Source organism: Leguminivora glycinivorella, chromosome 14, assembly GCF_023078275.1.
Source record: "Leguminivora glycinivorella isolate SPB_JAAS2020 chromosome 14, LegGlyc_1.1, whole genome shotgun sequence".
NCBI lineage: Eukaryota > Metazoa > Arthropoda > Insecta > Lepidoptera > Tortricidae > Leguminivora > Leguminivora glycinivorella.
This window is the reverse complement of record NC_062984.1, coordinates 81041-106794: the sequence shown is the minus strand read 5'-3', so window position 1 is coordinate 106794 and position 25754 is coordinate 81041. Positions and strand designations below refer to the sequence as shown.

The window sequence follows — 25754 nt, the reverse complement described above, 5'->3', positions numbered from 1 at the left end:
GTGTCTACGGCACCATGCCTAAAGAGTTCACCTAGTTTTTAATATTTTTAGTTTAGTTAGGTATTTATTTTTAGTTTAAGCTTTAGTTTATGATTAGTATTATTGTTTTTATTTATACATAAGTATGTATCCAATAAATTGTACAATGTCATTTTTTAGTTACTTTATTAGTTACTTACATCACATTTGTCAGGACATTTTCTGCTAACGGTACCTGCATTCAACGCCAAAAGGTACTCCTTTCCAAGGCTCTTGTTAGCTTGATCCGTTTTCAAATCATACTTACTTAATATGTTGATAGTTAAATGTTATTGCCTAGATAGACTTGATGGAGGCAATTAATTCGAATGCTAACCCGCAGGGTTAAGGGAAAAGCCTCCATAACTATTGTATTTTCATTCATTATCCTTTATTGCATGCCGGCAGTGATCGGAGCCAGCGCCTCGCCTGGACTGGTCGGTTCTAAAACCAACTATTACAATAACTTCTTACAGTTTCATACAATCGATTTCATTACAGGCTTTGCAGGCACAGATAATGTAAACGTATGACTGTGTCGACTTCTTATTTTAGCTACACATTTAATAAAAACTGTATTTTTCGGATTAACTAGATACAAGATACAAGACATTTATTGATAAAAGTCAATGTTTTACACGTCAAAAAAGTTTACAATTCATTATTATAAATTCAAGGTTACATACCTATGTACATATTTAGACAAATAAATAGTGGTACAGCGTAGTCTAAGTTAACATTAATGTCAATTATTATGATATATTAAAAAAATACAATTATTGAATTTATTACATGAGATAAAGTGAGTAGGTACCTAACGATTAGTGCACAGTTCAACAAATTCGTCAATGCTGTAGCAAGCTATGTAAGTCGGTTAACATTGATTTAAGACTTCGGTCAAACTTTTTGTCGCTTTTTTCTTGTTTTATATTGTCAGGCAGCAAGTTATATAATTTCACGCCTAGGATCGCCAGTGACTTTCGGGCCCTTGCGAGCCTGCAACGCGGGGGAATTAAGCGGTTATTTCTACGGGCCTGCGAGTGGGTAGCGTATTGATTCAGATTGGTCCTAACATACTTACATGCGGTTAATATGTAAACACTCGGAAGAGTAAGTATCTTGAGTTTTGTAAATAAACTTTTTGCGGGATGATCATACGACTTCCTGCTAATGATGCGGACAGCGCGTTTCTGCAATTTGAAAGGCCTTTCGCGGTCGGCCGCCGTCGCCCACAAGTCGGCACCCATGATAAGAACAGAGTGAAAATATCCATAGTATGCCTTTAACACATTGTCATGTGACAAGGTCGGAGCTATTCTGGAAAGCGCATAACATGCAGACGACAGTTTATCGCACATACGGTCAATGTGAGGGGCCCATGTGAGACCGGAGTCCAGGACGAAGCCTAGGTACTTCACCTCATTAACTTGTGGAACCTCGATGTCTTTAAGCTTTATGTTATCTAGTTTGTTGTTAACGTTATGCCTAAGTTGAAAATGTAAGATGTTAGTTTTTTCCAAATTGAGGAGCATTCCGTTTGCAGCAAACCATTCAGAGATATTTTGCATAGCACTTTGAACCTTAGTATTTAAAGTTTGAAGGTTGTCTGCGCTCACCAGGATACATGTGTCGTCGGCATATGTTATGAACTCGGAATCAGAACTGGCGGATGAGATATCGTTCACCAAGATCAAAAATAGGACATTTCCCATTGTTGAACCCTGGGGTACAGCCAAATTACCTATATTTTCTAAATTAGATTTTGAGCTCATAACACACGTACTCTGCTTGCGGTTATTTAAAAAGGAGCGTATGGTGTTGTGAAATTGACCTCCGACACCGTACCTGGATAGTTTTTCAAGGAGCAAAGAATGGTCGATTAACTCGAAGGCGCGCGAAAGGTCGCAAAAAATGGCAGCAACCTGTCGCCCGGCGTCGAGATGAGTCAGCGTCCGCGCCACGACGTCGCGCGTCGCGTCCGTCGTCGACCTCCCCGCTTGATACGCATACTGATGCTTATTTAATAAATCGTTACCTATGAAATATCTCATGAGTGAGGTACTCATAAGATACTCGAACACTTTAGACATAATAGGTATTAGAGATATTGGTCGGAAACATTTCTCGTGATCCATTTCTCCCTTTCCTTTGTAAATAGGTTGTACTTTTATAAGTTTCAATGCGTCGGGATATACCCGGGCGGTAGGTAATCCAGCACACAGGTGGACATGTCATTAATATCTTGAGATTTTTTGCGTTTAATTATTTTGAGGGCTTTAACAAATTCATTTAGATTATAAGGTTCCAACTGAAAAGTAGGCACATATATGGGTAAAAAGTTATACAGATAGATAAGAGCAAGGTGATTACACGGCTGTGTATTGTTTACATTTGTTTGAATGTAGTACCGGTTTAGTCGGTCGGCGGCGGCGGCAGCGCGGGCGGTATCGCTATCGCCAGCTGATTTAGAAATAAATACATTTAACGCACTATTATTCTTATTAGAGTTTTTGCAAGTTTCAGAGGCGATTACGCGCCATATGCACCTAGACATGTTTTCATTCGATCTAGATATCTGACTGTTTACATATTCACTGCGAGTACTTTTCAACGTGGACCAATACAGTACTTCCATTTGCTTAAGGGTCACGCGTAAGTCGCCGTCGTTTGGTGTCCTAAATATTTGTACTTCCATTTGCTTAAGGGTCACGCGTAAGTCGCCGTCGTTTGGTGTCCTAAATATTTGTAACTTAAGTTTTTGAATTCGGTAACGAATTTGTCGAACTGTATCGGTAACCCAGGTACCTACGTATACATTGTTTTTTACCAACTGTTTTCTAAGTGGGAAACATGATACGAAATAATATTTAATTACATTCATTATTAAACCTATCTTAGCACCAGGACATATATATTTATCCAAAATTTGGGCCCAATTATAATGTTCAAGATTAGAAATAAAATTATTTACATTGGATTTTGAAAATGATTGCTTTAATACATGTTTACTTGAGTTTAAGTTATTATTAATAATTAAAGACACATTAATGCTTAAATGATCGGACAAGTTAAGCTCAATACAAAATACATTTTGGATTTCGGATTTCGGAATATTAGTAAATGCGTGGTCGATACATGTGCTAGATAAGGTGCTAATTCTAGTAGGAATATTAATTAATTGTCTAAATCCATATTGTTTAATTATATCGTTCATTTTATATGTCAGGCTACATTTTGTCAATAAATCTATATTAATATCACCAACTACCAATACCTTATAATTTTGCATGATTGTCATATTTAATAATTCGGTTAACTTGGAAAAATATAATTGGACACTAACTGGATCATAAACGTTACGCCAAGAATGAGTGATTAGAATGTGCTTACGATTACGTTGTAAATATGTACATACCTACTTAATATAGGTAGGTACATAGAAAGCGGCTGCAGGTGGTTAAATCTAATTTCTAAGATCAATGAGTATTTCGATCTCTAGTTAGGTATTAGTGCCATAGAGCTCACAATCCCTGAGTGTAGCAGATGCATTCAGATATAATATTATAGCTAATGATGCAGCAAGTCGTAGTAAGTAGTACGAGGACGTGTAACGTATCCTGGTATGGCACTACGTGTGGAGGTGTCCGGAGCGGGCGCGGGCGCGGGCGGCGGTCGATGGGCCGCGTCCTTGTCCCGCCGCCGCCGCCGCGCCGGGCCCAAGGCCCCGTCCGCGTCCGCGCCCCCGTGCACGTATTAATAGCAGCCCGCAGTTCGACTCCGCTGCTGCACTATGCACTCATGCCACAAGGGCCACAAGGCTGCGCGATGGCGGTTATACCAGGGGCGGCTCACTCCGCGATTCTATCGCCGCGCTACAAGTACATCCTGACGGCCGCGAGTTCGCGGCCTACTCAGGGGTGGCGCGCGTTCTCACTGAATGCACGTTCGCACTTTCTATTGTTACTTTATGTCGCGAAGATTTTTTAAGCGATGCCCGCGTGTGGAATGGCTAATAATACTTAGTTAAATACCTAGACATATTTAATAAAATAAATACCATACGACATTCTTACACAGATCTACTATCGATTAAGCCCCACGGAAAAGTTCAATAAGGCTTATGATGTTGGAACTTGAACAAAAATATATAAATACAGCATATATACCTAGAAAGTACCCAAGACTTGAATATAATAGTATAACATTTTATGTGAGTATAATTCGTTTGGATCCATTGGTAACCCTATCACCGGACGCCGCGCACGTGCGGCTCGTTTCTTTGTAGGTATTTAAAAAGGCGGCATTTCGGGAACATCAAAACAGTGGGCCTTCTGTACTTGTACTATTATATATTCTGTGGTTATACTAACAGGTATTTACAGTTAGACAGTTATCCTTAACCACTCCTTAACTGTACTTTGTGTAAGTAGGTAAATGATTTCATAAGACTATACATATACAAATACATATGTATATGTACGTAGGTAATTATTTTTTCACGTTATGCAGGATGTATTTTGATAGCGGGTCAGTAAGGGCAGCTATGAGATCCCGTGGTCCTACGCGAAAATGGTCTAAGGAGACCTTCCCTCGATTTCAAATTGAAAAAAAATAACATTCACAAATTTTGGAAAAAACATACAGGATGCAAGAAAAAGAGCATTTTTGACAAACTTTTTTTTGACGCCGATCGATCCCATTCCTATCCAGGATCAAAAGCTTGTATGGGACCAAAAAAAATTTCGGGCTAGAAAAGTCACCCTCTTCTTCTTTGTCCTCGCCTTTATCCCGTTACACGGGGTCGGCTTTCTTAATCATGTCACGCCATTTGTTGCGGTCATAAACGTCATTGCATTGTAATGATAGAGTTTTCATGTCCCTCTGGACAGTCGTTAGCCATGTGGCTGGCGGTCTACCGCGTCCCCTTTTGCTTGTTGCGATGGAAAGGCACTTCTTCACGACAAAATCTTCTGGTCTGCGCATGACATGACCATACCACCTGAGTCTGGTCTCTGCGAGTTTATCGGTGATCGGGGCCACCTTTAGACTACCTCGGATGTATTCGTTGCGAACTTTGTCTTTTAGCGTGACCCCGCTCGACCATCTCAGCATGCGCATTTCAGCGGTGTGGAGCTTCTGAGTGTGTACGTTTTTGGCAGCCCATGTTTCAGTGCCATATAGAATAGCCGGCCTTATTGCAGTCTTGTAAACTGTGCCTTTCGTTCTTACTGGCATTTTTGTATCACACATAACTCCCGTAAGCTAGAAAAGTCACCAATCGTGAAAAACTTTTCCCATACAATTTGTATGAAAAAAAAATTACATGGTGTCTTTTGATGCCAATCGATTCCATTGCTATTTTCTTGCGGTAATGTACTAAAGAGCCACAAATTGAAGAAAACATTTTCCCTATAGTAAATTGTACAATGGAAACTGTATTCATTGATTTGTGGGTTTTTAGTGCATTGCCGTGACTCGTGAGTTGAACCCTAGCAATTGATACTGAATAGGAATGGAATCGATTGGCATCAAAAAACACGTGAAATTATTTTTTTTCATAAAAATAGGCTACTTTCCTACTAGTCAAATCAGCTTCTTTTTAAGAACTGTCAAAATAATTTGCTCATATGGAATTACTATGAAATACTCAGGAGTGACGTCACGATTAATTCATTTACTTTATATAATTTATATCGTTCTCTTTGACTTATTAAATGGAAATTATGTTTAAACATAACTACTGTCCATATTTTTCTTCTAATTATGTGGTGCTTTATTTCGTGCACTGCATAAAATATTTTATTTTAACCGTAGGACACTAGCTCATTGTATGGAACAAGTTTTTGGCGATTTGTGACTTTTCTAGCCGGAAATTTTGTCCCATACAAGCTTTTGCACCCTGTACGTTTTTTCTAAAATCTGTAAAATGCCATTTTTCATCAATTTGAAATCGAGGGAAGGTCTCCTTAGGCTTATCGCGTAGGACCACGGAATCTCATAGCTGCCCATACTGACCCGCTATCAAAATACACCCTGTATGTACCTACTGTGTGTTTTGGAAAAATCTTAAGCGTTGTAATTGTTGTAAAAAAATCCCCCCCCCCCCCCCCCCCCCCCCAATAAAATTAGTGAATATGACCAATTGGGTATGATAAAGTCAAGTGTACGTTACCCATTACGTGTCGGCAGCATAAGGTAGTAATGTAGGTACGAGCCCGCGGTATTTCATGACTGCAGCAAACAATATTAATAAAAGGCATATAATTAACCGGGCAACTAAAATATTAAACGGGAAGTGAAGTCGGGCATACAATAATATAATTTGGCTGTGTTTTAATATTGTGGCGACAAAAATAATATATGAGCCTCAAATATTAAGCATCATTATTATTGAAAAAACGGCAGCAAATTTCAAGCGACAAAAATATTTCCGAGGAACATTAAACAATACTTTGGCGACTAAAATAATAATTGGCACCTAGTATTGTAAAGCGTAAGATTTTTAATATTTGTAGTCATATAGATGTTAGCACCTAAATAATTATACTTAGCTCATCGTTTAAAGTAGTATTTAAACTGCGGAGGCAACTAAAATAATTAATGGGAAGTATGTCTTTTTAAAAACACATATAAAATCATTTTTTTATGAAAACGGGTTGATGGTAGCTACGTACCGATGGTCTCATCGGAAGATCAGCGCTGGAAGTCACCAGCAACACGCTAAGGTGAGGCCATTTCGTGGCACTTCATTCCTTTCTGTCTTGTTGTTATTATGTGTATTTTGTATTGCCTGTGTTCACGAATATATGTTTATTCTATTCTATTCAAACATCGTATTTGCGACCCGTAAACCACGAGTAGTATTTAAATATCTCGAATCCGGAAGACTACGCTGCGCTCAAAAACTCAGATAATTGATGTGGCTCGGAAAGCGGCCAAGTTAAAGTGGGACTGGGCTGGCCACGTCTGTCGCATGCCGGATGACTTATGGGCCAAGACTATCACGCAGTGGGAGCCCCTCGAGTCAAATCGAGGATCCGGCAGACCTCGTCGGCGATGGCGGGATAACTTAGACTCCTTTTTGAGAGACTGGTCAGTTGTCGCACAAAACCGAGAGGAATGGAAAAAGAGGGGGGAGGCCTTTGCCCAGCAGTGGGAGTGGGACACAATAGGCTCATAATAATAATATAAGGGAACGCGTACCATATCATTTTATAATAAGTACACAGCAAAAAGGAGTGTATAACCTTCTAATGGGTCGGTAACGCGCATATGATATCCCTTGAGTTGCAGGCATCCATAGGTTAAGGTGACCACTTTCCATCAGGCCGATCGTATGCTTGTTTACCACCGACATGGTATTTAAAAAAATACCGTGATAATCGTATAGTATATTAGAGGTACAAGAGCAGAATTATTTTCTGCTAGCAGAAAAGTGGGTTAAGGTTAGATTATTTTTTTAGTACAATATATTAAGTCCTACCAAATTTGCTATGGCATAATTCTTATAGGTACTTTGTATGAACAAAACAACGATAGCAAAAAAGAAATGAAATACAGTCCCAGAGGCACCGTTAGGTACGACGACGAGCGAAGCGAGGAGGAGTGTTAGGTATTTTGCAAGCCTCATTATCAAAACAGAAATAGGAAGAAGATGGACAATTTTTTACTGCCTAAATATTATGCAAACAAAAATCTACGGAAATTCTCTTAATTTAGAAGATTACGAGTATTTTGCTCATTAACATTATGCCAGCATAAGATTCGATATTATAAAATCTGCGGAACGATTTATGAAAAGGCATATTCTGAGTAAGGTTTTCCTGCCAAAAAAATGAATCTTTCAGAGTGATGTGAGTTAAGACTGCGTAAGACCGACCTTAGATTCGATAGAGTAAACGTCATGAAAAGTTAAATTCATTGTATAGAGTCGAAGTTGCCAGCACTCCCAAACAACTAATTTCTTACCCATAAGTATAATATTTTGTCGACCATTATATTTTATAAGAGTTCTTTTTTTTTATTAAAATGACAGCTCAGGTGATGAGTGCCGATGTATAAATTTTAAATGTACTTTTTATGTTAATTTGGTATATAAATATTTTAAAAGAACTGTATATTTTATATTAACAGATAGCCGTTTTCCGATTAAACTGTATCTCTTAAATTGTTTCCAATATAATAATTCAGTTGCCCAATAAATACTTGGTACTCGCGTCTGATTAAAACCGTAGCCGTAATGACATTAAAATGCTACCTCATATTTAAATAATTTGAGGCCCCATTTTAGTCGCCAAACTATTATTTTTGATACCCATTTCTATGGTTATTTAGTCGCCCGGTTAAATACGTGCGTGGTTGTATAAAATGCTCGCGTGTCTGCCGCGCGCGGCGCGCTTACCTTACCCCGTAATGTCGTTACAGGGTACTGGTTACGGCTCTCGTTTAGGTACTCCTCCTACACTGAATAGCAAACTACGCGTGTCTGCCGCGCGCGGCGCGCTTACCCCGTAATGTCGTTACAGGGTACTGGTTACGGCTCTCGTTTAGGTACTCCTCCTACACTGAATAGCAAACTACGCGTGTCTGCCGCGCGCGGCGCGCTTACCCCGTAATGTCGTTACAGGGTACTGGTTACGGCTCTCGTTTAGGTACTCCTCCTACACTGAATAGCAAACTATTTTTAGCGAATCACGAACGAGTGTCGCAGGTTTTTGTTTAGTAGGTATATATTTTAATCGGGATGTGACGTAAAGTTAATTTAAACACTTATCTATGTAGATATACGTTGAAGATTTAAGCCGTAGCCTGGTACTGAATGTGCATACTCCACTTGGCTCGTATTAGCAAAACGGGTAGTAGCAAAATCCTGATAAGTCATTAGTTATTTACTTATTTTAAATTTTCATCAACTTGTGAATGAGTCAAAATAACCAGGGACCCATTTAATAAACAATACAAATTGTAAATTGTAAATTGTACCGACAATTTACAATTCTACAAGTTTCTGTTCAATAAAAATTACAAGTTACAAATTTGTCATAGTGGAAAATTTACATAATTGTAGGAGTTAAGCTACAATTTTACATATTACTGTTCAATAAACATTTTCACTTGACAGGTGATTTTTAACAATTTTGTAAGGAAATGTGCTTTATTGAACACATAATTGTAATTACAAGTTTACATATTATGTAAATTGTAATACAATTCTGACAGGAGATTAATGCTGTGTCAACTCAAAACTCGGTTTGAAGTGTGCTTTACGATCTGCATAATCAAAAAATATGGTTCTAACAACTAGTAGTGACAGTAATGGGAAGATTATGAATATCGACGATTCTTTCGTAATAGGATACATTATCTTCAAAGTGAGACTAATAGAAATGCAGCTCTTTCACCCACTGAACAGATTTTGTGTGCGTTGCACTGGATGAGCTGTGGCTCTCAATATCATGTGGTAGCAGATACACATGAGTGAATTTCTAGCCTTTTTTTATACATATTTAAAGATTTCAGTTGCTCGGCAATCTCTTTTCATTTCTTTATTTTAATCTCGTGTGTTTAATTTTTCACTATACAGACCAAATCAAATATCCTTATTTACGTAAATGAGAGATAAAATTTTAATTTTGTTGTTGATTTCCATACTTAATGTTAAACAGTAAACCAAATTATTGGGAACTTGTTGAAAATTTACATTTTATGTAAATTGTAAGTTACTATTACAAATTTGTGAGTACAATATTGTCATTGTAAACTACAGGCGTTTTTTACATATTTAAATGTTTATTAAACGGCTTTTACAATCGTTACAATTGTACGTTTTCTAATTGTAGGTTTCTTACTTATTTGTAGGTTTTATTAAACAGCACTTGTAGCAAAACTTTACAAATATGTCACTTTTTTACAAAATTGTTGAATTGTAATGTTTATTAAATGGGGCCCGGGCAGACCTTGAAGTTCCGCGAGTCCCGCCGGCTGCGCGTGACGTCACCGCGCCCCTTCCCCCTCCCCCGCGCCGTCCCGCGCGGGAACACTCCTCCGGCGCGGCACTCACCTCGAGCTCGGCTCCGCGCGGAAACAATGCAGGACACTGATTACATTCAGTCAGAGAAAGTGGCGTTTGGCAGGGAGGAGTCGGCAGGCCCGCTCTGCTGACACACATCTCGGGTACTAGCTGCAGCGGTCAGCTGCCTGCACTCGCAATAATCCTAATATCACATCACATCCAGCAATTTTAGCATAGTTAATTTTTATTTTTAATCAAAACAGCTTTTCCAAAATGTTATAATGGATTAATCGAACACTATAACTAACCTAACCACAAAATAAAGATTTTGAAAAAACCCCCGACTGCGACATAGTAGACCGATTTTCATGAAACGTGGCTAAGAACACTCCCGACTAACTCAGCTTTCAGACAAAAAAAACTGAATCTAAATCGGTTCATCCGTTCGGGAGTTAAGATGCCACAGACAAACAAACAGATAGACAGACTGACAAACAGACAGACAAACACGTCAAACTTATAACACCCCGTCGTTTTTGCGTCGGGGGTTAAAAACATTTGGTAACAAAGTTTATCTCGAAGAAAACAGCAAACAGCACAAGTACTAGTTCTCGAGATATTTAGAACTGTGACAAACGGACAAACAGAGTCGCTCCATAAAGGTTCCTTTTGTACTTTTCGGTACAGAACCCTAAAAATATCTATCAAGTAGGTACTTAATGTTTGTCAATCATGTCGCGTTGCGTGTACTTACCTATACAACATCGTCGAGGAATGCCAAGCCAAGACCAATGGCGGATCGAGAATACGAACGACCCCTTACGTGTCTCGAGCAAATATTGGCCGCCCTGTCCAAACATGTACTCTTGGCCCGACAGTCGACACGACACGACACCGCCGCGCGCCGGCGCACTCGCCTACACGGGCTACACGAGCCGGCTCGCACAAAGCTAACATACGAGTAACCTAACCACGGAATACTCTGCCCGAAACGATCACACCCAACCGTTATTCTTTCATTGTAATGCAAAAAACTTACAAATAATAGGAAATTGTTGTACTACATACTTTACCTTCCTTGAACCGTGTTTCTGGTAAACAGGATCCCGTTGTCAACAAGCATTTACTTACGCATAATGTATTGTGGCAGTAGGCTTGTTTTAATAGTGTAATGAAGTTACTCATCGGTGCTTGCTCAAGTGCGAACGCAAATAGAGTTGTCGGAGCGCCGGTGTTTGCACAGCCGGAGCCGGCCATCCCGCGATCCGCAGTGTTCTGCGACCCGCGCCCGCGACCGCGCCCGCGACCGCGCCCGCGCCCGCGTGCGGACATCGCAAGGAGGCCTGGGGATTGCCACTATCTAACATCTAAGTGCGTTTTCACATTATCCGATCCGATATCGGATGTCGGACCGATATCCCATACATTAAGTCGCCATCTTGGATTTTTTCCATTGAAATCCTTCCGACATCCGATATCGGATCGGATAATGTGAAAACGGACTAAGGCCAGCCCTAAGGTGCTATCTAATGTAGGTTTGACGAATACTTCTAAACATCTAAAAGTATTATGTATATGAATGGAAATATTATTAAGCCCATGAACAGACATAATATTTCTCAAGTTCTCAACCACCGTCAATATTTTACTCGTTTAATATCTTATTTGTTAATTTAAATTAGAGAACATAATATTATCTTAAAATAAAACTAAACTATTAAGACGATACGGTAGGGGTCAATTCTCCATACAAACGCTCTCGACTATTTCCTCCCTGGTTTTTGAAGATAGAGCAATGATTTTTTCAACACAGATTGTTATTATTTTTATCTGTGTCGGACCGTTTTGATTTTTTTGATATTCTGCTTTTTAAATATTCTAGAGCCAATCAAAATTTTCCAAAAACGGCCTTTTTTATTGTGGCGCAAAAAAAGGTGTGATACTCAAGATTGGTAACAATTAACCAAAAAAGCTAAACGGTCCGACATAGATTATTTCATTGTTATTCAGATTCTCAAATTTCGTTCCGATTGATTAAGTTTTGAAGGAGGAAAGAGTCGAGAGCGCGGAACCTCGATTTTAAAGATTTTTTTGAAATATCTTTTGACTGAGTTGTTCTTAATGAACAATTTTTTTTTCGATAAATCTAGTTAATAACAGTTGTATATTTAACTAAAATTCCCAAGTTGAAAGGGGGGCTCCTTTCCATTTTAGCATTTTCGATACCGTATCCTCTTAAATCTAAAATTAAACTAAAAATAAAATTAAACGAAATAAATCTAAAATGAAACTAAAATAAATCTAAAAACGGCCCCTGTGGCATAGTACCGAAGACGCTGGCAGCACTTCCTCGCTGGATTGTCAAGCTAATACGCTGAGCGAGGAAGCTGCCAGCTCTTCGGTCGCCGGTGGCGTCTCTTAGTCTCTTCGATAAGTCCATGAAGAGACTCAGAGCGCCACGCCTGGGCCCCACGAACCAAGGGTCTCGACACCGAATGGAATAAAAACCGCTGACCGAGACCGCTGTATTTTCCTACCTTCATTTTCTCGGCCGCCTCTGCTGCTGCCGCTGCCCTCACAGAGGTTCAGTGGAGATGAGACGGGGCCAGTGTGTCAACGCACGTTGCGTCCCAAACCAGCATCCGTCCCATACTCCACGGAACCAACGACATTCCATCCGGTCTCTTACCGTCCGTCCTTGATATGCCGGTCGGCTCTAAAAGGGCCGGCATATTAACTGACGCAAGAAACCAGCGGATCACGTCGTTGAGGACAGCATACCTCGAGAAGCGGCCAGCGCTTCGTTGGCAGGAAAGGCTGTGGTGCACTAGTCGGTCAACCTCATGGCCATATCTTATTAGATTATGCGTTATTCACAATACGCCGAGCACTCCGAGCAGTGAGACAAAATTATAAATATTTGATATTTACCCAAGTTCACCATTTGTCATAGGAGTGCTACTACGCCATTGTTGCTAAAAGTGTAATGTTTACACGCGATATTTAACAGGTAGTTGTTTACATATTACGCTGCATTAGAGTCAATCGAGTCGATGTTATCGGCGGGCACGGGCACGCTTCATTGCCTGCATCGGTCGCGCTTGCGGCTCTGCAGATTGGCAGCCCATTCCAACGTACGCCGACATCGGAACGATATATCTGAAAGATGCCATTCATTCACTCATCAGCGGCACGAGCGAAATACGCAATATCAGAATGACACCTTCTGAGATGTCCTAGTGATGTCAGTGCAAGTTAAAATTGCCCGGTTAGTTACTGTGCGACGAAAGCGGTCGCTCTTGCAGAGCGAGTCATCGTTATTAACTACGAACCTGCTTCGTTAAAGGATTGTCAGTCATCGCGTTAATCGTTAGATAATGAGAATCGGGGCATTAAGCTAGTCAGTGACGCTGACGTGTGCGATGACCCGCGACGCTGCTCGCGACTGCGTGCCGACGCCGACGCCGAACATCCATCCATAATGGATCCATAATCTCACTACAAAGTAAAAAAACGGATAGTTTAAAGATTGGGTGTTTGCACGGAGGAGGAAGGCAGTCACATTCGTCGTGGTTCATCCACCTCACCGTTTATGCAATCATCGTTCCAATCTGTCACCGATGTCTATCTATCTAGGATTTCTTTATATGGGTACCTTGAATGTCCACTATGTATAAGCAGAATATATACTTAATAAGCAAAAACATCAATTATAACATATACGGAGGTGATATTTAAACAGATTATGTTATAAATGTATATTTCCGAATTTTCCGCGTCGTCCCAAATACATAGTGACACACTAAATCCTAATAGTTGGCTGTTAATGGCGTCAAATGTCGAGCCATTACAAGCCGCGCGATGATCATGACTCGATTATGAATAAATGTTGGCGACAACAAGTAGGTACAAAGCAAACAGCGCCGGCGCTGGCGCTGGTGGCGCTGGTGCAACTCTAATCGGCCGCTCTCTGGGAACTCGTAATTGCCATTGTTACGGCTAACTTACTGCCGTAATTGACATAATGTGGGGGTTCCACCGCTCACAAACATTGCCCATTCATTAGTCAATTATCGATTTCTTAATAATCGACTATTTTCAGCAGTGTCTTAAATTATAATAAAAGTAAGTAGGTAGGTACTTATCAGCCAGTAAGTACCTATGTCAATAATACCTTTATTTTAGTAGGTATTATTTTATTGATTATTCATTATTTAAACACGTGTAAGGCCGTTTTCACATTATCCGATCCGATTTTGTAATGTTTCTATAAAATTATATTAGGGAAAATGACATTTCGATGTCGCGTAGCATCGGATTTATGAAAAGGTGGTTAACGAAACGGTTGTCAAATGATAAGATTGGCAACCGTTCTTCTGGTTATTGAGTTTCTATAAAATGATATTAGAGAAAATGACTTTTCGATGTCACGTAGCACCGGATTTATCAAAAGGTGGTTAACAAATTGGTTGTCAAATCATAAAGTTGGCAACCGTTCTTCTGGTTATTGAGTTTCGGGAAAACGACATACACACAGACAGACACGTCAAACTTATAACACACCGTCGTTTTTGCGCGGGGGTTAAATAAAAAGGTTGTAATGCATCGCGCGGTCCGAATTGCGGATACTAGTTTTTTTCATATTTTAGTAGTATAGTTAAATGTAAAATTATTTATTTTGCCTGACACTCTGAGTATTTTTTATGCTCGTTATTTTAATTTTACAATATAATATTTGGAATTATTAAATATTAAATATAATTAAAACATTTTTTAAATATTTTTTGGTACAAAATCATACTTCACTGATTTGGAGCAATGCGATATCGGATCGGATAGTGTGAAAACGGCCTAAGAATCATGGGGAAAAAATATAATCCAAGTGTCTTGGACCAAGACACGATACGAAATACGGTACCTGCGCTCGGGGATTCCCTCTACGGAGATATTTATACTCGAAAAAACACCGGGTTACCTGCGGGGCGGCGGCGGCGGCGGCGGCGGCCTACCTGTGCGGGCTCCCGACCCCAGCCTGCCGGTGCCGGTGGCGAGCGGTGTCTGTAAACACCCGGCATCTATTGTAGCATTGGTTATGGTATTACTTACCCGCTCCGTTCACCGTCGGCGTGGGCCCGCATTCCGACCCGACCTCCTCCCTGCTCTTGCTACCCGCCATCGCCAATCGCCATCCACCCTGGACGGCACAATAACGGATTAACCCTTCACGTTAAAGCGACTAGGTGACCACTATAAAAAAATTGACTGTTCGTTCTCAGAATAAGATGCACAATAGATAAAATTCTGTCAGCAGTGAAATAGCTAAACAAAGGCGTCCGAGCCCTCGTTAGGTTGAGTTCAGGGTGGTTCAGGCTTTGGATTTGACAATTGTCTGCAACACCGCCCGGTAGTAGCGACCTCAAATAAACGTTGAATACATATTTTGACACTGAAATCGAGCTGAAAATATAATAGATTGCGAAAGTTTATAAGAGCGTCGCCAACTACACTTTGTGAGCTAGCCAGTGGACGTATCTCGTTGTAATATATGCTAATATATTAATAATATATTAACATATCCTTGTTGCTAAACAAAGTCTTCTGAAAATGGTATTTTTGAAGTCTGATTGAATAATGAAGATCTCAGCGCCGCTCATATCAGACCAACTTAGTATTCTGTAGCGTTTTATTGATAAGTACATAATTATTACGAACATGATCATAATTTTTGAATCTTACGATGCTTAATCACCTACGTCGTACTTCCACTGCCAGTCGAGTCTGACCACCGGCTACACTAGTCTATAGTGTAGTACTGTCGGTCGTGATGTAGGCATCAAAGCGAGATAAGCTTCGGTGCAGACAGCTCCCCCCTCCCCCGGGGGACGGACCCCCCCACGAAGGTCCCGTGACTCGCACAAGGAGCCGTTGTCGTTTAATTACCTCGTCGTAATCAAGTGAGCAGATTGCGCAACCGAGCGGGTCCACGCTTAACCGCCGCTGACACTGCCAATACACTCAACACGCATGTTGCTCGAACTTATTATATGCATACTGTGTATGTATGTCTTGTCTCCTCCACACTTAACTATCCTTTATACCAATTACCATCCAATAAGAAAGAAAACAATAATCTATATGGCGCAGGCGAGAGGCTGGCAATAGCAACCTAGCTGTCACTGCCATGTCACAATTGCGTTTTCTATTAACCTCTTAATAAAATTGCCAGGAGTGGCACTGAAACTTGAGTAGTTTTATGTGCTCTGCCTACCCCTTTATGGTATACAGGCGTGATTGTATGATTTTGTTGTTATGGCTATGAAATCTATGTTAATCACCACCAAATTAACTAAAATGAAAACGTGTAGTGTAGAGGTACATTACTAAACTAAGTCCATCGAGCCTAGCACGCTAGAGTGATACATATTTCCATGCGAGGTGTGAAGGGAGGGTAGTTCCTGCCGGTGGCGATGGCGTTTAATTGTCGAATCTCATTCCGCTAATACGCGCCGCGACGTACTCGCGGCCCGCGGCCCCCGGCCCCCAGCCCCACCCTGCGGTGATTAGCTCCGCGCCACCGCCACCTGCAGCCGACCAACTCATTACGGAGATAGCGATAGCGCCACTCACATTGACATACACTATTAAACCCACGTCACGCAGCTCCTATTATTGTTCTAAGCTTCGTCGCTGCATACCAACTTTGAACTCGGTTAAATCCGACTCGAAGACTTTGATAGATAAATAGATAGATAGAATTTTATTGGTATTAATCATACACTGTCAGTTTACAATCATAAATATGCTATTATATTATTCCTCAGAACTCTAAGAAGGTCAAATTTATTTATCCTAATTTCAAGTAACGACTACAATATTAGTTCGAACCTATATCACAGAATACATATTAGTACAAGTACCTATATTTGAAATTTCGCACGGACCGTGCATGTTTGTACATGGTACAAACTACAAACTGTAGGCACCTACTACACTCTAAAAAAAAATTGGTTACTCCTATCAATATTTTGATAGTCGTAGTCAAGCATCTTGATTCCATACGAGCCTGATAAGATCTTAGACAAATCAAATAAGGTAATTTTGATTGCTCTTACTTTTGCAACGTAACTGAATCGATTAAGATCTTGTTCAATAATTCCATGAAAAATAATTATGCTAACTAAATTACCTTAGTAAGTTCAACTAAGGATTGAATCAACCTATGTTACATAGTTATGCCTAACAAGTTAATAATTGATTCAAGGTGTACAATGGTTAGGAATAACAAAACACCTAAGTAATTAGTTCAATCATACATTCCCTTGTTGTTTTTAGTAATCAGCTTTATTTGAATTGTATAAGATCGTAATTGTAGTGATTAACTTAATGTCAACTAAGAGAAAACTGCTCTTAGTTGGTCTTCATTTTTTAGAGTGTACTTACCCTTATTTTGAATGAAACATTTTAGAGAACTTAATGACCTAATATAACTATGAACTTAATGGATACTTATTACAATAAGTGTCAGGTATACCACCATGTCTCCAGAAGCCAACAAGATGTCACCATTATGTCTCATGGTAAACCCATTCTTCTACCAGCTAGCAGAATGGTTTGCCGGTGTATTGTGTAATTTGTTTACTAACTAGACTGTCCTGTTTTTTTTTAACGTTACCTATATTCCTGAATATACTCGTAGGTATACTTACGACATGGCTCGTTATAGACTATGAAATTGATTAGCACATATACTCATGCGCCGACCTTCTATTTCAGGATGATTCCGCGACGCAAGCACAACGCGTCCTCGGGCTCTCTGCCCGCGCCCGACGACAAGACCGCCAGCAATGACTACATACGTGAGTACCCTCTCCTACACCTGACCGTGCAGCTCGTAGACACGCTTCTAACATCTCCTGCCGCGACGCGACGCGTCCTCGGCGGCGACAACACCGCCAGCAACGACTACATACGTGAGTACCCTCTCCTACACCTGACCGTGCACCTCGTAGACATGCTTCTAACATCTCCTGCCGCGACGCGACGCGTCCTCGGCGGCGACAACACCGCCAGCAACGACTACATACGTGAGTACCCTCCCTCTCACACGCTACACACGTCATCGCTGGCTGTCTACCCAGTAGACGCTTCTAACATCTCCGGCTTTGCCATAACCTTATACAACTATCATCGATCGCGTCCTGATGACAATCCCGACACGCTAACTGCCAAATATCAGGCCTATGGCCGCAGACCGCACGTACGTAAGTCGCGAGCGTGGCGCGTGGCCGTACATTAACAAGCAGCGGTCAAGTTCAGGGCCGGTGGGCGCGCGCTGCGCTCCACGCGGCGGCGGCGGCGGCGGCGGCGGCGGCGGCGGCGCGGACGGCGCGCAGCGCGCAGCCTCCGCCGGCGGCCTTGCCACTTTTACTGATCTGGAATGTGATTGCAACAGCCAGCGGCTGCAGGCGCGAGGCGCGCGCTCGCATGTGCCCCGATTCACTCGATCTAACTTATACTGGTTCGTCCCCGACTCGCTTAAGCGATGGCAGCTGTTGCAAGACTTGATACGCTCTCTAACACTCGCTCTATTTTTAGGTTGGTAACACTAAATTTAAATAGGTATACATACAAATACATATACAATACCTAGTCACTTTCGAGGCTGACTGAACGTGCACGTTTACTCAATTGATTGCCTAGATAATTGTTCGGTGAAACCGAAGTCGATTAGAACATGTTTTGTTTACGGCACGGGAAGTGTAACGCGCGGCCGGCGTACAATGAGAGGTTGCCACACTGCCGGCACGACGCGCTCGTCTCGCGGGAGTCGCAGGACGGGCGCGGGACGACGAGAGTGAGTTGCATGTGACTAAACCGGCGGTTCGCACCAGCGCTGCCGAACCCTTCTCCACAATATATTGCAAAATACGAGCTATAAAATCTTTGATAAACACCAGATGTTTGAAGGTAAAGAAAAATAACCTCTCTACATTTACATGTATGTAGAGATTGGAAGAGATATTATTTTTCTCGAAAACTTTAATAAGTACTTAAATAGGAAATTTAAAGAAACCTCGACAGTATCCCATTACGTTTTCTACTTCATTATATTGAGTTAACTATCGAATTCTGTCTCTGTGGAAATACATATAATTGTAATAAGATATTTTTAAAGTAAAGGATCGCTCGCTGATGCTTCTGGTTGTTACTTTGACAGTGAACGCGGGCTCGGAGAAGTCTTGTGGCGGATGGCGCGCGGCGGTGCGGCGGCGCCTGAACCGCAAGACGCTGCACAAGCGCGTGCCAGTGTCGCACTGGCTGCCGCGCTACTCCAGCCAGGACGCGCTAGGCGACCTCATCGCCGGCGTCACCGTGGGACTCACCGTCATCCCGCAGTCGCTCGCCTACTCCAACATCGCGGGCCTGCCGCCGCAGCACGGCCTCTACGGCTCCTTCATCGGCTGCTTCGTGTACATCGTGCTGGGCGGCTGCCGCGCCGTGCCCGCCGGGCCCACCGCCATCGCGTCGCTGCTCACGTGGCAGGTGGCCAACGGCGTGATCGAGAAGGCGATCCTGCTGTGCATGCTGTCGGGGCTGGTGGAGCTGCTGATGGGCGTGCTGGGGCTGGGGTTCCTGATCGACTTCGTCTCGGGCCCGGTGTCGTCGGGCTTCACGTCGGCCGTGGCGCTGATGATCGCCACGAGCCAGGTCAAGGACCTGTTCGCCATCAGCGTGACGGGCACCACGTTTCTGCAGCAGTGGATCTCGGTGTTCCGCAACCTGCACGGCGCCGCGCTCTGGGACCCCGTGCTCGGCTTCCTCTGCATCGCGCTGCTGCTCTCCATGCGGGTGAGTTCAATCAACATTCTTCTTACTATTACTAAACTCACCTCACTCTATACTAACTTTGAAGGCTCGACCAGAAAAAAGTGACCACGAGTGTCATAATTGTCACGTTTCGTCTTTGCAAATATCGTGCTGAATTAACCTGGTCCGCCTGGCCTAAAGCTAGAAGACAATGTACGAAGAAATTTACTGTTAAATTGAACAATTTATTGATAAAGCAATTTTGTTTCTTGCTTATAGCGATAGAAAATAGGAAAATAATCAGACAGGTTACGCCATCTAGCGACAAGTAGAGGGCATTTCTCCAAGCGTTTCGACATAGCTGCAACATTGTTACTTCAAACCCGTGAAAGAGTCACATAACATGATTTCAAAAGAAAAATAAGTCGCGGAATCGCAGAATAAAACTCATGCTGCTCTTACGGGATTAGGATAATAATGCTGCCACCGAAGTCAAAGCATTTGAAACGCTCAGAGGTGTCCACTGTTTGTTGCTAGATGGTGTAATCTGTATGTTTATTTTCCTCAAGCCAGTATATTTTATACCGTTAATAAGCACGAATTCAAAGATTAAACATTAAATATTGGAGAAATATATTCTTATTCTGATATTAAGTGTGTTTACCTAGGTATCGTTTGAATCATAGTGCTAGATTGATGTAGGTAACTTACTTTAAAAGGTTTCTGGCATAGTTATTTATTTTAAAGGTTAGCGCCACTCGTTAGTTTGTACCTAATTCAGATAATTAATTATTTATTTAATTTTAGTTGAAACAAAGCGTTTTGATTTTGTGATATCTACCGCACTTGATATTATTAGAACGTGCGGGGCGGGGGCGCGGCGGTAAGAGGTGAGAGAGGTGCACGTGATGATGGTTGTGTTGTCTCGCTCCCGCAGCGCATCGGCATGGTGAAGCTGGGCGGCGCGGCGCCCAACGCGCGCCAGCGCTGGGTGACGCGCTGCTGCTGGCTGCTGGGCACGTGCCGCAACGCCGTCGTCGTCGTCGCCTCCGGCGCGCTCGGCTTCTGGTTCGTGGCCACGCAAGGCGCCGCGCCCGTGCGCCTCATGGGTGAGCTACCTCACTACACTACACCCTTCCTAGTAGAGGACGAGGGATACGCCACCCTTCGACTGGCCTGGAAATGGTACCCACTACCCATTGCATGAAAACTATTGTTAAACGTCCTAAACGCAACTTATACTACTACTTGACGACAGATTGCGCTGGTAGTACTGACTTTTTAAGAACTATAGTTACGTTTATCCCCGAGAGATGGCTCTGCTTGTATTCACAATTAGACTTCACTCTCAATCAATTTATTTTTTACAAATTATGAAGATAAATATGCTAGTTTGAAAAATATTTAGATGTACGACTATTTAGCAAATATATAAAGCAACTAGCTACCCGCCCCGGATTCACACGGGCATTATACATATATATACCTCCCTCTTGAATTACTCTAACCACTAATCTACCACATCAGAATCCGTTGCGTAGTTTTAAAGATCTAATTATTCAGACAGACCGCAGCATTTTGACGCGTATTTGTTTACTAAAAAAACATACGATATAACGTTAAGCAACAGAGTACCGTTAAGAACAAATCGGTCTCAAAGTAGGCTGAGGCCGATATATATCATCATTCGATTGTCTGTCGCGAACTTTACGTAATCGTGTCCATGTTTAGCGCTGGCTGCGTTACCTAACCTTTCGGATTAGCTCAATAGTCTCATACGGTTGGTTAAACGATTGCATAAAGTTCACTCGATCGAGAATGATTTACCTAGATTATAAAACATTTAGGTACGTCTTAGGCCTCCCCACCATAGAAGACATTTCTTATGAATAGATATCAATCAAAATAACTGATGTTTTATTTCTTTTTATGCTGTCAGCTGATAACGTGAGAGGCGGTTAGTAAATCACCTGATCAGCCTCATCTCACCATCACGATACCTCCCTGCAGTAGAGTAGCGTAGCGCCGGTAGTCCGCCTTCTTCCTCCATCCATCTCGCCGCGGCGCTAGTTCTGTAAACGGCCGGTTGCACCACATCGCCTATAATCTTAGTCCGCCAGAATCTTGCAGTAATTTATATCCCGAGGAAGCACAACCACCAAGATTGTATGCGACGCAACCGACCCCTACTTATTGTTGAGGTGTGAGGTCGAGCCGAGACGATGGCTAGACGTAACCGTGTGTGCGTGTGTGTGTGCAGGCTCGATCCCGTCCGGCGTGCCGGTGCCGGCGCTGCCGCCGGTGAGCTACGTGCGCGCCGACAACTCGACGGCCGACTTCCTCGAGATGATCTCGGAGATGGGCTCCGGCATCATCGTGATCCCGCTGATCGTGCTGCTGGAGGACATCGCCATCTGCAAGGCGTTCTCGGACGGCAAGACCATCGACGCGACGCAGGAGATGATCGCCATCGGCACCTCCAACATCGCCAACTCGTTCATGGGCGCGTACCCGGGCGGCGGCTCGCTGGCGCGCTCCGTCGTCTCCAACGGCTCCGGCGCGCGCACGCCCTTCAACGGCCTCTACACGGGTACGTGTCACGGGTAGCCTGGTGTCCGGTGTGTGTGTGTCGGCGCCCACTAACCTCGCGTCCTCTCTGCCCGCAGGCATCATGGTGATCCTGGCGCTGCAGTTCTTCACGCAGTACTTCGAGTTCATCCCGAAGGCGGCGCTGGCGGCCGTCATCATCTCCGCCATCGTCTTCATGGTGGAGTACCACGTCGTCAAGCCCATGTGGAGAGCTAAAAGTCAGTTCAGCTCCTCTCTAATAATAGTATAGGTTTAAAAGAGTTATACATTTTACTGCACAAATATGTATTATGCCTTAGGTATTTCAATTAATCAGTATTCAGTAACACATTGTGGCTTAAGCGTAAAGACGCTCTAAGCGTAAGACTAGTTATCTAATTTGTAAACAAAATCCATACATAGGCATTGAATGTTGAAGTTTGTCAGTAGTTGATATATTATGTTGTGTGGTGTTCCAGAGCTGGACCTGATCCCGGGCATCGGCACGTTCGTGCTGTGCCTCACGCTGCCGGTGGAGATGGGCATCCTCACCGGCGTCATCGTCAACATCATCTTCATCCTCTACCACGCCGCGCGCCCCAAGTTCTCCGTCGAGATGCTCAAGGTGAGACCCTAACCGGCCGCGCCGCCGAGCTCCCGTACTAGAGCCGAGTCAACAACTAAATAATTATGGCTCGGGGTAGTTTTCTATCTGCGCTCTGCAACGTAAATTATTGCATATTTTTCGAGACTAAGTAAGAGTATATATCCACCAGGATAATGTGGCAAGTTTGTCGATACGAGTACATAATATATAAAGAGATGAGAGATCGTTTGTAATAATGCGAGTTTGTTATGTGGTTGCACTCGCAGACGGAGCGCGGCGTGGAGTACCTGATGATCACGCCGGACCGCTGCCTGATGTTCCCGTCCGTGGACTACGTGAAGAAGCTGGTGACGAAGAGCGCCGGCGCCGGCTCGTGCGAAGCGGGCGCGGGCCCGTTGCCCGTGGTGCTCGAGTGCACGCACATCTACAGCGCCGACTTCACGGCCGCCAAGTCCATCCAGCAGCTGACGGCCGACTTCCACGAGCGCCGCCAGCCGCTGTACTTCTACAACGTGAAGCCGTCGGTGTGCTCGCTGTTCGAGGCGGTGGCCAAGCCGGAGCACTTCGTGACCTTCTACGAGGACGAGGAGCTGGACCGGCTGCTGGCCGCCGACGAGCGCCTGCAGCCGCGCAAGACGCTGCCCGCGGGCCAGGTGTAGCCCGCGAGACCCGGCGACGATACATTCACGGGTGTGACTGATATTTACACGCAGAGACATATATTGTTACTACATTTTTTAATTATTTAGACGTTGTAAATACGTTTCCTAGAGTGAGCTCCGAACCGATCGACGCGTGATAGCGTCGATGTAAAATGTTGCGCCTCGGCGCGGGCCCGGCCCGCCCGGGCGGTAGGTAGAGTGGCAGAGAGTATATGGATAGCTATATATTATATTATATTATATTATATTATATATTTTGTTACAAGTGTTGAGGCGGAGCGGCCCGGGCCCCGCGCCCGGGCGGACTGATCGTACTTAGACAGTAACGCGCCTTGCGCCACGTTGTGATTCTAGCTCGTAACTGATAAACTCTCATTCTATCATAGATATATCGATAAATGTACGTGGCGGCCACCGGTTCCTGATGACCCACAGATTCTTTCGTAGGTACTATTTATATTTTATACCTAAATACAGATGGTTACGAGAAACGCATGCCAACATTAATGACGTTGCCTTTTCTGTTGTACGTGAGGTACTTTGCAGCTGGTGGTCGCTAAATATCCTCTATTTACTATCGTCTTATACATCGCACTTAGTGCGGGCTGGGGTCATATTCAGGTACGCAAAATATCACAGCAATATAATTTGAGTACTTAATACATAGAATATAATAATATGTTATGTACCTGAATGTGGCTCGAGCGATCATTGTAGCGGAGGTTAGCCCGCGCCCGGCTCGACTGTCGCGTCAGTTTATTCGATACACCTAAGTAAACGATGTGCAGTGTAATTATTTTGCTACGTTTACTTTAGTTTAATGTTGGAAGCATCTGCAGTTACTCTTTTTCGTTTTAACTGCCAGTCTATACGAAGGACAGCTAGGCTACTCGATCTCAGTTGTCTATAATCTAATTAAGTACCTAAGGAAACCTAACAGTCGAGTGGAAATGTAACGCAGCGCGTGGAGCTGCGACGCAGCGTCGCCGGCGCGGGCGCAGCGAACATTGTTACAGTGTGATATGATATTGTAACGTAAATTATTTATTTTGTAGATAAATATAGTACAAGTTAGGATGTAATGTTCATAGTGTAAAGTTAAGTTGTGAAGCTTTAAGCGGCCTACAGAGGGCAGCGCCGGTGCCGCGCCGCCCCTCCCCCTCACCGCCGTGAGGATCTGCCCCCCACCCCTCCCACCAGCAGCTGACAGGCGCCGGACCATTGCTACATAACTACTCATATCTACAAGTACCTGTAAACTACCTGTACAATATACATATACCAGATGAAAATATTTTATTAATCGATTTATATGTAGTAAATAAAACACAGAAGGATAATTTATTATATACCTAATGGATAAAGTCGTATAAACTGATTGATATTTACGAATTATATTTTGTAATGATTTAAATAAATAAGTGACAGGAGTGACGTTAATATTATTATGATAAGAGACGCCATTACGCCCCTCCCCACATAGCTGTCGCCCCTCCCCTCCCCCCCCACCCCCGCGGAGCCGCGGCGGCGCCGGCGCCGGCGAGGAGCGCGCCTAGCGTGCGGGATAGTATAATGTTGTGTTCTAAGAACAAATTAATAAACTCTATGAGGGTTACAAAACTTAAAAGTCGTTTTATTCATCCGACGTACCCCTTCCCTGGACCTGTGAGCACCGCGACAACGACAACGCTACGAGTATTCAGTAACTAGGATATGGGGCAAAACAAAAGCATACAACCAATAAATAAATAATAATATTATTACCTTAGTGCGTTTTCACATTATCCGATCCGATATCGGATGTCTGACCGATATCCCATACATTATAGGCGCCATCTTGGATTTTTTCCATTGAAATCTTTCCGACATCCGATATCGGATCGAATAATGTGAAAACGGACTTACACAGATCAACAAAGCCTAGCTCCAAAGTAAGCAAAGCTTGTACTATATTTACATAGATAAATACATAGAAAACAAATATCCGTGTTCATCACACATAAATGCCCTTACCGGGATTCGAACCCAGGACCATCGGCTTAGCAGGCAAAGTCACTCGTCAAACCGACCGTCAATCCCC

The 25754-nt window shown here is 43.0% G+C and overlaps 1 protein-coding gene across 2 annotated transcripts in view; it reads left to right on the top strand.

Annotated features, from left to right (window-relative positions):
• Positions 1-25301, top strand: part of LOC125233237 (sodium-independent sulfate anion transporter) — a 30289-nt gene extending 4988 nt beyond the window's left edge. For both annotated transcript variants that reach the window (XM_048139156.1, XM_048139157.1), the window contains exons 2-8: positions 17804-17886; positions 19248-19879; positions 20775-20946; positions 22098-22427; positions 22504-22644; positions 22885-23030; positions 23279-25301. In XM_048139156.1, coding sequence (XP_047995113.1) covers positions 17805-17886; positions 19248-19879; positions 20775-20946; positions 22098-22427; positions 22504-22644; positions 22885-23030; positions 23279-23671 — 1896 coding nt within the window. In that variant the 5' untranslated portion in view covers position 17804 and the 3' untranslated portion in view covers positions 23672-25301. The remainder of the gene's footprint in view (positions 1-17803; positions 17887-19247; positions 19880-20774; positions 20947-22097; positions 22428-22503; positions 22645-22884; positions 23031-23278) is intronic.
• The last annotated feature ends 453 nt before the right edge of the window (positions 25302-25754 follow it).